Source organism: Microtus ochrogaster, chromosome 10 (genome assembly GCF_000317375.1).
Source record: "Microtus ochrogaster isolate Prairie Vole_2 chromosome 10, MicOch1.0, whole genome shotgun sequence".
Lineage (NCBI taxonomy): Eukaryota > Metazoa > Chordata > Mammalia > Rodentia > Cricetidae > Microtus > Microtus ochrogaster.
Window position 1 is genome coordinate 72,101,088 of NC_022016.1, and position 12,843 is coordinate 72,113,930.

General features: G+C 46.5%; 1 protein-coding gene across 1 annotated transcript in view; it reads left to right on the forward strand.

Annotated features, from left to right (window-relative positions):
* The first annotated feature begins 2,035 nt into the window (after positions 1-2,035).
* The window catches only part of C8b (complement C8 beta chain), a 41,351-nt gene continuing 30,543 nt past the window's right edge, over positions 2,036-12,843 (forward strand). Inside the window, exons 1-3 of the mRNA XM_005353494.1 lie at positions 2,036-2,314; positions 4,207-4,472; positions 10,711-10,867. Coding sequence (XP_005353551.1) covers positions 4,384-4,472; positions 10,711-10,867 — 246 coding nt within the window. The 5' untranslated portion in view covers positions 2,036-2,314; positions 4,207-4,383. The remainder of the gene's footprint in view (positions 2,315-4,206; positions 4,473-10,710; positions 10,868-12,843) is intronic.

The window sequence follows — 12,843 nt, forward strand, 5'->3', positions numbered from 1 at the left end:
AGGAGGCTGCTGGCTCTCATGGGGAAGGGCTATGCATCTTAGCACTGTCCCCATTGTCTAGTAGGTGTTCAATAAATGACCACTGCAGCATGATTTCAAGAAGCCTGCATTTGCAACTCAGGTAAGTATTGCTCAGAGGCTTTAAAGGATTTGTTCAGGATATAAACGATAAATAAGATGCAGTGATTAACCTTGATTGGATTAAGGACTTTCTGGGAGTAAGGCAGGCCCCTGAGTGAGTGAGGAAAGGCGTCTCTAGAGATGGGTGGAGAGTGAGGGCACCCATGGAAGGAATGAACATAGCTGATTTGGGGGGTTCAATCCAGGATGGCATTAGTGGCAGGTAGTGAAAGGTAGGGATTGGAGTCTAGTTGGATAAAGTAGGTCTCTAGGGCCTTGTATCTTGTTCCAGACTTTTCCTGAACACCGTATGATCTATTCTTGCCTTTCAAGAAATAGAGAATCTTTGCCACACGCTTCTGCCACCATGATGTTCCGCCCAAGCATGTGAAACATATTGAGACCACAAGGCAAACTAACTTCCTCCTATTAATAGTTTCTGCCAAGTGTTTTGGTAACATGAACAAATAAGTAAACTCTTTCCTCCAAGTTGCTTTTGATCGTGGTCTTTATCAGAGCAATAAAAAACAAACTAAAACGCATACCCGGCAGGTGATTGAACAGACAGAGTTATCAGCTTTGCCCAAACCTCTCGTAAGCTACATTCAGCAGCCGTTTGTTGTGCACTAAAAGATAAGTCTGTTCCAGGAGCACAGTGCTGTTGTGGTAAACCCCTGAAACTTGGCAATGGACCTGAGTATAGGCTGCAACATTCCATCAGCAGAAGTTGGCAGATGGGTTCATAGAATGGTGAATTAACATAGAGTTTAAGGTTTAGAAACACATGAGCCAATTTGAAGGTCCCCCGTGATCAGCAATAAGAGGTCCGGCCCTTAGGACAGCAGCTAGGCCAGAGGTCTCGTGAGGTATTAACTTTTCATCTTTTCACCAGACCTGAAGCAATGCTGGCATTCTCTAAGAGTCACTGTGAAAAGACAGAGTCTAGAGGTCAGAAAAAAAATTCTTGTATCTAGCAGTGGATTTGTTGTCAGCCAGCTGTGGAAGCAGCTATAAAGGCCCAACCTACAGGCATGGGGGCAATCTTTGGTTTGTTGCTTTACTGTTGATCTCAAACAGGATGACAAATGGGAAGACTATGACATTGCTACAATCCCGGCCGTGGACGTGTGTGTTATTATTCTGCAAGTGCAGGCTCCCGTCCTCCCACACGACCTCAGGTGAGCAGCATGGGGAATCCGGGGAAGAGATATTTTAGGGACCAAAGGACCTGATATTATTATAAAACAATGAGGATTATTTAATCCCTGTGGCATCTATTCTGGGCAAGCACAGAGGTGAAAACCCATGATTCACCCATGTAACTTTGACTTTAGGTTCCTGCATGGATGTTTGGCGGTGAGCAGGTCAAAAGGAGACCCTTGCTGTATAAGGATTTGATTTCTCTTACATATGCTATGGTCATTAGTTTTTGCTCTTTGAGTTTTTTTGTTTTCTTTTGTGTTTTGACAAAATGCCTCCCTCAGATTGGCCCATGTGGTACTTTTTAGTTAACGATAGATGTTAGAGGCCCAGCCTGCTGTGTACAGTACCACTACTGGTCAGGTAGGCCTGGGCTGGGCTGTGTGGAAGAGCAAGCTGGGCAAGCCATGGAGTCAAGCCAGTCAATAGCATGCCTCCAGGTTCCTGTGTTGAGCTCTTGCTCTGACTTTTTTTCATGATGGACTGTGATCAGGTAGTGTTAGCCAAATAAACCCATTGCTCCCCAAGTTGCTTTTGGTCATGATTTCTTTACCATGGCAATAGAAAGCAAACTAATACACACATGGACGGGAATGGGGGATAGTTCTCAGAACTCAATTTTCTGCCTCCTTATCAATGATTAACTGCAGCAATCAATTGTGTCAAAGTTCAGATCAGCTGAATCCTTGGTGACGTTAGTGAGACCATGCCTCCTGCTTGAGTTAATGGTGACTGTAATATGAACAGGTTGATCTGCTGTAGAAAATGTGAGGGACCATTATCTTCCCTAGATGTCCCTCCACCCCTTTTCTGCCTGCCCGACCTCAGCCCAGCTACTCCAGCAGACACGGAGAGGCAGTAGGCTGGGAGAGCACCACAATCTACATCTGGAAGTAGGTTAAAGGTTTCCCATTTAAAACATTGGAGACAACCTATGGAGTGGATGTCAACGAATGGTCTCTATTTCATAAATAAGACAGTTTTGGAGAAATGGGTAAGAGCAAAGAACAGCAAATGCCTTTTCTATCCCATCCTCATGATACTTGTCACCTCTTCTTCCCTCTGAGGTTCCTCACCACGTTCCCAACCTATCCAACATCTACTCTTTAAGGAGTTCATTGATGCCACCTGATGAGGATAATTTGTGATTTGATTTTAGTTTGTTGATTCTTGGGAATCTGGAAGGTGCTTCTCTAAGCTCTAAGCCTCAGTATTTGAATCTTGCCTAAGCATTGCACAGTGCATCTCTGTCTCTGTCTCTCTCTCTGTCTCTCTGTCTCACACACACACACACACACACACACACACACACACTAGTGCTGTGCTGTGCTCTTTGCCACTGTCTCCAGGTTGGAATCAGGACCACAGTTTAGGTGGAATTGGAATGTGTAAATACCCACCTCACATCTGGTCATGGGTAACCTAACAGGTGCTTCCTTCCTTCCTTCCTTCCTTCCTCTCTCCCTCCCTCCTTCTCTCTCTCCCCCCCTCCTTCCTTCCTTTTTCCTTGTGTTGTGCGTAAACAGACACATGTGTACAGAGATTATAGGAAAATATTGGGTGTCCTCCTCTATCTGTCTTATTCCTTCAAGACAAGGGCTCCTGATCCTGTACAGGTGCTTGTGGCCTTACCTAGTAGGTTTTTGCTGCTGTTTTTTGCTTCAAACATAGGTACTGATGATCTGAGCTTAGTCTTTCTGTTTGCACAAGCACTCTTACACACTAAGTCATCTCCCTCACCCCTGAGAAGCATTTCTAGTGGCTGAGTTGATTGTATGATTTCTAGAATGCTTCTCTCTGGTCTTTTCCTTTAAGGTGACTGAACGGGGAGGTGTGCCAGATGAACCTGGGAGCTATCCTGGGCAACAAAAGTTTATAGGTGGGGTTGCCTGTCCTCCTAGGCTCAGGTAGTATACTGATGGTTGTGCGTGACCCTGTCTTGGCTGTGTTCCACCCCAGAGAAGGAATCATGGTTTCTATAACCTAGCAGGTGAGGGAATCATGGTAGGTGAAGAGTCTGGTGGCCACTCGGTTGTATCAACTGTGGCTCTCAACAGTTTCCAGCAAGTATCAGAAACAAATGTTGAATTTTCCTGCATCAGTCATCTGATAAACTTTACTTCCCAGCAAGGTCAGAGCTGATCACCCCATAAATAAGACCCTATAAAACCTGTGTCAACACAGCAATGCATTTTAGGATATTTTCGTAAAATTATAATTTTTACAATACCACTTTGCATGACATTATTAGCACATTTGGCATCTCATCTGATTCGTCCAGTTCTGAGGCATTTTATCAAGAGGAAATGGAGAATATCGGGTGCCTATAGAAAGTCCATGGTACCCGCCTGGCAATTCTCAATGCATTCTGAATATCTAGATTGGCTCATGTTTTATTTGCATGTAATAATCGTCATAATAATGGGTCCCATTGTGACATTTTCATGCCTGTTTATAATGTATCTCCTGTCACCCTCCCACTGACTGACCCCTCCAGTATAGCACTGGGTGGCAGGCACTGTTGTTATTTGTTTTATGCAGAGGGTAGTATGTGTTCTGGCACACAGCTGAGAATCATATAGAAAGAACTTGCACTTGGGTGGAAATCATATAGAAAGAATTCAAACTTTAGTAGCTGAGCTCTAGAGCCCTACTCAGAGTTAACCTGGGACTCAGCCCCAGTCCCGTCTGACTTCAGACCCTGCAACTCGATTTGTTGAGAACAGAACGCGTCTCTGAGTACTCAACATGTGACTGCACACACTACTATATGAACTTATCTAGCATGCCCCGTCTGGGGGAGGCTGTGGTGTGTGGCTACCCGAGTTTCTCAGCTGACGCAGCCTGCATGGAGTTATCGTGTTCCTCGCTGCCTTTCCTTTGCAGAGTCACAGGAATGAGTGCATTCCTGCTGTGCAAAGTCAACTGCTGTCCCAGGCACCGGCTTCTGTTTGCTTTGCCTTTGCCGAGCTGTTTGCTCTATGAGGACAGCGCTGAAAGTAGCAAGAGTGAGTAGGCTTCTCAGGCATCTGGGAAGCTCACTGGAGCGCCTGTCACACAGACATGAAGACAGGGACCCAGGCTTGGAGGGCACTGGCAAAGTCATGTCTTCTCTGCGCTGCCCTGGGATGTTTCCGTCTCTCTGGTTCCAGGTAAGTGACGGGTACACATGGTTCCCTGATCAGTTACACGGCAGAGAGCATGAAAACCACACCGTGCTGACCATCCCTGCCACATGCCTGTGGGCAGAGGGACATCTCTTGGAGCAACTTGCATGTGTCTGATAAAATAAAATCAACAACTCCCTCTGAATTATTGTGAGCCCAAGTGGCTGGCTTCAACAAAAGCACCTGTTAAGGGACTGACATATTTAAATGAACTTTGTCATGCTGAGAAGAATAGGAGACATGTTCTATATTCTGAGTGAAGCTTTGGTCTGCCTCTTCATGCAAAAGGAGGATTATTATATGTGAAAAACGAGCCAGTTCACATGAATGATCTGAATGCATGGCCGTGTCTTGCTCTACCCTCCCAGCAGCCCCGTATATTTAGGGTGAGTGGGTCTCTCAAACTCTTTCTTCCTCTCTTTACCCTCCCTTTCTCTCACAAATGTTTGTTTCCAGGAGCTAAACAACTGATTTATTGCATCCAAGTTTCTATTCATAGGGTGTAACAAGAGCTAAAGAAAATAATCTTAGTTGGGCCTCAAACTGGGATTCTAGAAAAAGAGGTGCCAGAGTGTTGGCATTCTGGAGACCCTCCTTGTGCCTGAGCAGTTCCCATCATGAGATGTGGAAGTGCTCAGGTACCAGAGTGATCATGAGCACTGCTATGGAAGGAGAGAGGTAAAGGTTTTTCTTTACTCTCTGAGTGCTCCCTGATAGTAACCACTCAATGGTGTGAGCAGCGCCACACTGTGCCTACTGTCCTGAGCCGGGCATCGTGCTAGTCATTTCTGTAGAGCATCTTCCCAGGGATCAAGATCATGAGTCTTCACCCACCAGACACCCCAGCACTCACCCTTAGAGTCAGCATGACCCTCAACGTGGTGGACAGACTAACTGTGCCGCTAGGGCTTTCCAAGCATTTACTTGTGGGCACAGAGAAGCCTGCAGTGCCCAGGGAGTTGTGCCAGGAGGGGAGGGCTCATATAACCCTCCCAGAGGCAGCATGTACTTGCAGGCGGCCCCTTGTTTATGATGGAGTGTGTAGAGCTGAACAAGACCCTCACTCGTGTTCTCGGGGAGCAAGGCAGTGTGTGAGCAAACACAGAGACATGAGAGATGATACAGGCACAAACAGCAGTCAAGAGAGAGCAAAAGTGACTAGTTCTGGCAAGGGATACAGGGCGCATCCACCAGGCATTGGTAACAGAATGCACAAAGGCATGGAGGTGTGAGAGAGCCTGGCTTCTCCCCAAGGCTCCAGGTACATTTCAGTCTCATTGGGTAGGCAGCAGGTGAGAACTGGGAGGAGGAAGAGGAGGGGGAGGAGGAGGAGGAGGAGGAGGAGGAGGAAGTAGCTAGAGCACGGAACCATTCCTTCAGGTGTAGATGGTTTGAAATGAAGGGGTAGCACACTGGGGTGTGCTTATTGGCAAGTTCTCTTTTAGGTAGGGGCTGTGGTTCCACCAGGTACTAAGTACAGGCTATAAAACTCCAGCTCTGTCCCAAGAGGAGCAGGGGTGGCCCCTTCTTCCCACTCTAGAGAAGGACAAACTGATCCCCAGAGGGGAGAAGGGAATGGCTCGCATTCAGTGAGCCTCCAGCCCTTCCCTGAACCCTGGTTGAATATTCTGCTCTCCACCCAGGCTTCCTACATGCCCGTCCTGAACACAACATGCCTTTGAGTATCAGACACAGAAAGCAAAACGAAAGTATTCTCTGTAGGAGCAGAAAGTGTTGCAACCTCTTTCATATCATAAACTTTGTCATTTCATTGCTCAGGCCACGCTTTCACGTGGCCTATTGATCCGTATTGATCATCACTCTGTTCCAGGCCTTTACTCTCGTCCCCACAGCCATTCTCTCACAGTTGTAGAGAGAAGGAAAACGGAGCTTAAAGACTGTGTGGCTCTCAGGGCTATTCAGTCCATTGGGGATGTGTGTGCAGAACGCAAACATTCTTCCTGCCTCTCATCAACACACTTCCCAAATCCACCCGACTTGGTGGACACCCAGGATGTTTCTCTTGGACACGGATTTGCTTCTTTGAGATGTTTCTTTAAATTCCGTGTCTGCAACAGCAAGCGACAGAGAGAAATGGGAAACCTTTCCCCCAGAAACCACTCCCCCATTTCAGCAAAGTGGAAGATGCTGTTGGTACGGGGATGCAGCTGCTGAACAAATTGCGTGTGACAAGAAAGTTGTTGTGTCAGGGCATTTCCACAGCAAGCCAAAATGTATTGATGTGCCCCATCCGTATAAGCTGAGGGCCGGGAATTTACTGCTGACCTAATCCTGCCGTGCTTGGGGAATCCATCTTTATTTTGATCAGAGAAAGGGGAGGAAACCTGGATCCAGACCGATATGCCCTAAGGCTGGCAACAACATTCTGTGCACCCCCCAAAAAAGAACATGTCCTTGTTGGCACCTCCTAGAAGGGACATATTTCCAGTGATGTATAAAATGCTGCTAATGCTAACTTTTGAAATTTCAAAATGTTGTTAGGATATAAATGTCCCTCAGAGGAATCAATGACATGCAATAGATGTTATAGGGAATAGCATCTGGATGAAAGAGGCAACACTAGGTCCCTTTAGGAATCAATGTGGATCTGGTTGGCATGGGTGGGCAGACGCCCCCACGTCCAAGCAATAGTAGAGGACAATACACAAGATCAAAGCAAAGCACAGGAAGGTGACGCTGCACAGTGCACAGATGAACAAGAGCATTTGCAAGATGCTGGCATGACACACAGCGTGTCTGCGACAGTTGCTGGCCTCTGAAGAAGATGGTGAACAAAGAGGACTGGGGCCAGCGTGGTACCCAGATGCCCAATTCCTGGAGATGCCTCTCAGTTAAAGACTACACAAGTGTGGCAAAAGATTGACAGGCTCAATGTGGATGTGGGGCCCTGGGTGATTATTAATGTTGGTACTTCTCGAGGCAGTTTTATGCTACAGACGAGTTGGGCTTTGCGTTCGTGTCTGCTAACTGCATGTCAGGCTTTCATTACGGCCCTCCCATCCATGCTCCTAATATACTTTGACCACATGCATCCCCTCTATTAGTCTTTCTTATCTACTTTCCCCATATGGAGGCATCTCAGCAGAAGCCAAGGCGGTGGGCTTGTTTCCATAGAAATTCCTCATGGCGGAAGGTGCACATAGCCGCACGCAGAGGCCTCGGTTGAACCTGTCGTTTGTGCCACTCCATGCCAATCTCAAATTCAAGATGGGGCTTGACAGTAGCCTCTCTTTTAGATTTGCATTTTGCGGCACTAATGAACCACACTTACCCGATGTAATTTACAAACATACTATTTATTCTGCTGATTATTTCATTATATTACCACCTCCATAATGGAAATTGGGTATTAAAATGAGAGAGCTGGTGGTTATAGCTACGTCTTGCGCGCTCCCTCTGTAAGTCATCATCTTGCCCATTAACAGGCTCTCAGATCTTGGTGAGGAAAATAATTGTGACTCTTAATAGCGACTGTGCATGTTACTTATCCACTTGGTCTCCACTGTAGTCCCGAATTGGGGTGATACTTAGAAAAAAAAACAGCGTAACTGCTTTGTAGTTGAAATAGGAAGAAGGTACCCCACAGAGCTGTCAAATACATACTTAGGAGAAGCCAAATCACAGACAGTATTGTTTTGTCAAACCCGAGCAAATTAGTAGATAGGAGCCCATCGGAGGGCCCCCACTGGGGTGCAGCATCCTGCCTCAGTAACCACTTTCAAGTACCCACCTGTGGTTTCCAGTAGAGTCTTTGACCTTTTGTTAAAGATCCAACTTTACTAGGCAATTGATTTTTGCCAGTCTCTGGGGCCCGCCATGGAAATGGAGCTCGCAGTAGTTAATATTATCCTCCTTTTAGGACTTCTGCCAAGTGAGAATGTGTCGTTAATGACCTTGTTTGGAGTGATGTCCTGTGTGTTTGACAGTGGAGGCTTTGTGATGTTCCCCCTAATGACTTAATCTTAGAGACAGGGATGAAACAGGCCTTGCAGTCACTTATAGAGAGAGTGATGGGAGGTGACAGGAATGGATGCAGCTTGGATCCACTCCCAGATATCATGGGGCAAGGGGGAGAGTGTATACTCAGGCTCAGACAGACCTAGGCTTAGATCTCAGGGCAACTCTATCCCGGGTTCACTGCAGCAGGCTTGCTGTGTTGTTGTGAGCCAGTTCAGGATCTGTCCAGGTGACCTCATTCCATAGCTGCCTTCTAGTGTATCTGTGGGATGGAATGAAAGCATCAGAAAACATCTAGTACAATGCTTAGGTCTGGCATCCTAGGCCCTCAATAAATCTCCATTCCTTTCTTCCTCGTACCTCCTTTTTAACTTGCAAAGTACAACTTCCAAGGGCTCTTACACTGATATACACACTCATGGGAAGAGATAACAAGGGCTCTTAACCTGATGTATTCACTCACGGAAAGAGATAACAAGAGAATCGTAGTACATCTACCATGTTCTAGGTAGGGAAACTGAGGCTCACACAGATGATATAATGAGCTCATTCATTCACTTGGCCCCGATGTGTGCCAGGGACTCAACAAATACCCTGCCTTACATTTCGGACATATTTCATTTTCCAGAGGTTACTTGTTGGCTCTGACGGGTGACTCCTCTGCCCTCTGCCCCATCTCTGTGCTTTGTTCATGTCCACAGATGTTTCATGACCTGCCTGGCTCAGTCTGACACCGGTTCCCTCCTCTTCTGTGTCCCCGATGCCCCCCCACACACACATTTCATGTTGTGGTAATTGGTAGTTTGAATGATAATGTCTCCCATAGGCACAGCTGTAAGAATACTTGGCCCCCAGTCGGTGGTTAGGCTTGGGTGGTCTTGGGGAGTGCAGTATTGAAGGAGTACATCACTGTGGCCTAGGTTTGAGGTTGCACAGCTTCGTGCCATTTTCCGTTAGCTCTCTCTGTTTCCTGCTTCTAGTTCAAGCCTTCAGCTTTCCCTCCAGATGTTCTGTCTGCTGTTAGCTGTTATGCTTTCCCACCATAACGGACGCTTGGTCCTCTGGAAATGTAAGTCAGATAGACCCATCTGTAAGCTGCTTCAGCCATAGTGTTTTATCACAACGATGGAGTAGTAGCTCATACACATTGCCCACTTCTCTCCAAAGAGACCAGTCACTGCCCCTCCTCACCTTCTCATGATCAGATCTGTTTCTTCAACACAGACCTCTTAGTGATTTCAGAGCCAGGTAGGAACTGTGCCTTGAGTGAGTTTCTGTGGCTTTCCTATGAGCACCTAGAACTTAGCCTGCCTCTACCATCTTCCCCAACATTTCTGTCCTCCTATGTCCCCGCCACTAGGCATTCAAGTAGGATACCAGCATCAACCTAAACTCTCTCCTCCCTCTCATCCCCTCCCAGCCCATCCTTTTGCTGACCCCCTCCCATCACTTCCGCTTGAGAGCTTACTCCCCAATTCCTCTACTCTGGCCCTGCAATGGTTCAAGTTCACATCATGCACAGGGTGGTTGGGAGGGGACACTCCTGCACCAGCTTCCCACCTTCTCCCCAGCTTCCAGACTCAATGAACTCATGCCTAACCTCTACACATCTTCAAACCCAGCTCTGGGCATGGGGCCTGCGTGCGTTAAAAATTGCTAAGATGCAAGGTATGTTTCTCTCTTAAGAAGACCCCGTACCATATCCCCAGAAGCCTGATGTCTTCAGTACCAATTGTTCTTGGCACATGTTTCGTGGATATTTAATCTGAAAAGACATCAACTAGTGCAAACCCCTCAATCTTCAGAGGATAAAAAGGGAGACCCAGAAATAGGGAGTGTGGTGCTGTGATGAATTTCCTGTGTACCCTTAATTCCTAAGAGTTTAAGCGCTCACTTAGTGACTATAATTTGTAAACCAGAAACAGCCCTGTAAGGGAACTGTTTCAGCCACTGTATGGAGGAGAAGCATGAAGCTCATACAGATCGGAAACCGGATGGCACAAGTGAACGAGATACTGTCTTCTTACCAGAGTCCAGTACTTTTTACCACAGTACTCCTAATGTCAGGCACTTCCTGGGGGCTCAGTACATATTTGTTAGATGAATTAGCAAGCACTGGAATGATAAATGGCCCACCCTGCCCTCATGATCTGACCTGCATTTATGGAATGGGTGATTGGCGGGTGGCAGGGAATGACTCTAATTCCTTTGGGATACGCGACTATTTCCTTACGATGATTTGTAGAGGAGAGAAGCCAGATTTCTTCGACACAGATGCAGCCAACCAGAGCCTCGTTAAGAGCAGACAAGCACGGAGTGTGGATGTCCCTCCAGCGCCCATTGACTGTGAGCTATCCAGCTGGTCCTCCTGGACGGCATGTGACCCCTGCCAAAAGAAAAGGGTAAGATCTCAGGCCTTGGGTGAGCACTAAACTTCTGGGCAGGCGTGGGAGGTAAAGAAGGAGACTTGTTTTCAACATCTGGCAGAGGCGCTAATAGTGGTGACCAGCCATAGTCTGGCCTTTATGATGCAAGCCATCAGAGTGATTCTCCTTTCTCTATGCTTTCTCAAACAGCAAGCCGGTGCTTCCTTGGGTATTACCACGTTTTCCACACGTCCTGCCTCTGACCTGTTCTTTCTATCCACCATTCACGGTATAGCCAGGGAAGCTACCACAACGCTACATAGGACCAAGTCTTTCCCCAAATGACCCCTAAGAATCAAAGCCAGACTTGTGTGTCACCTACCCTAGCCTCTAGCCTCGTCTCTGTGATACATCAGCTCTTGAAAGCTTCCAGCTGTGTCGTTTGCTCTGGGCTTCCATTCATGATGTTTTCTCAGCCAGCAATGACCTCTCCCACTACCTTTACTTTCTGACATGACTCAGAACTTGATTCTCTGCTCCAGGCAACCTCTTCCATGAAGCCTTCCCTGACTGCTCATCAGCCCTAGCTCCACTTAGATAAATCAACTTTTACAGGTCCCCCTCCTACCCTATATCCTAGCATATATCATAAGGTGGCTTTTATCATTTACTGCCATAAACAGAAAACTTGTAAGTGTGCATGCATGTAACAGGTGTTTCATAACACTCATATTTGAGCTCATTCTGCTTTCTGACATCTTCGCAAGGAAAAGAAGGTGGCTGCCACCTATCCTGCTAGACAGATTAATAGAGTCTTAGAGCAGGTATAAGTGACTTCTCGGAGCCCTCCAGTAGCAGATAAGCCTTAGCTCAGGCCATGGGGTCTGTCCTGATTTTTCTTCTAGTAGAGTTTGTCTCCATGGTGCCTATCCTTTGTCTCCCTTGCAATGGGACAGCTGACCTAGGACCCCAGCTCTGAACAAAGCAGATATGCCAGAAAAAAAAAAGAGAAAGAATGGTTGCCCATCCCTTGGCTCCTTGGGAAACCAGACCTATCATGGCAAAGACTCAGAGAAGGCTGAGGAAGCCAGCCCAGGGCAATTGTGCAGTTAACCGGATCAATGGGGAGAGCCCAGCACTATCGTCCTGTTCCCAGAGTAAGTTTTCTTGCTGAAGTTATCAACATTGATCCAATTATCTGGATAATTGCTCCATCTGCACCATACACCAGAAGGACTGAACGTGAGCCAGCCAGTCAGAGCCGGTCCCTGCAACTCACTGTGGACTTCTTCAGTTGGCACCAGCCCTGTCTGCAGGCTCTATGGCTAGGACTCAGGAAAATCTCTCAATCCAGACTTAGAGGTGTATTTCCATCCTTCCCTTTCCTTCCATCCTTCCCATACCTACTTTGCCTTAAGAGCCTGGGGAGAGTCTTCTGAGAGCCTCCTACATATGTGTGACTTTATTTGTATCCTTTAATTGACTTCCAGTATTTGTGCTTATTTGTGAAGTATAGTTTTATAATTTGATACCTATATGCACTGGGCAATAATCAAGCCAGGGTAATTAGCCTTTCCTTCACTCAAGCATAATTGTTTTCTTCTGCTGACATGTAGAGAAACTTGAACATCAACACTCCTAGTTACTTTGAACTATACAATTATTGTTGACTTATCTTGTGTATTATAGAGCATTAGAACCCCCCACACAAAGTGTTTTGATAATCAATAGCACCCCTTCTCTGTCCCTCCTTTCTTTCTAGCTTCTTGAAACCTCTAGTCTATCCTCTATGTCTGTGATGAACTAGTGTTGCTTCTCCAAATGAGTGGGAACCTGTGATTGACTTTCTCTGTCTAGCTTATTTCCCCTAACATGATGTCCTCAGATTCCATTCATGTTGCCACAAATGACTGGATCACCCTTTTATAGATGACTAGCATTCCATTGTCAATTATACCATTTTAATCCATTCATCTCTTGATGAATGTCTTTGTTGATTTCTTTCTTTCTTT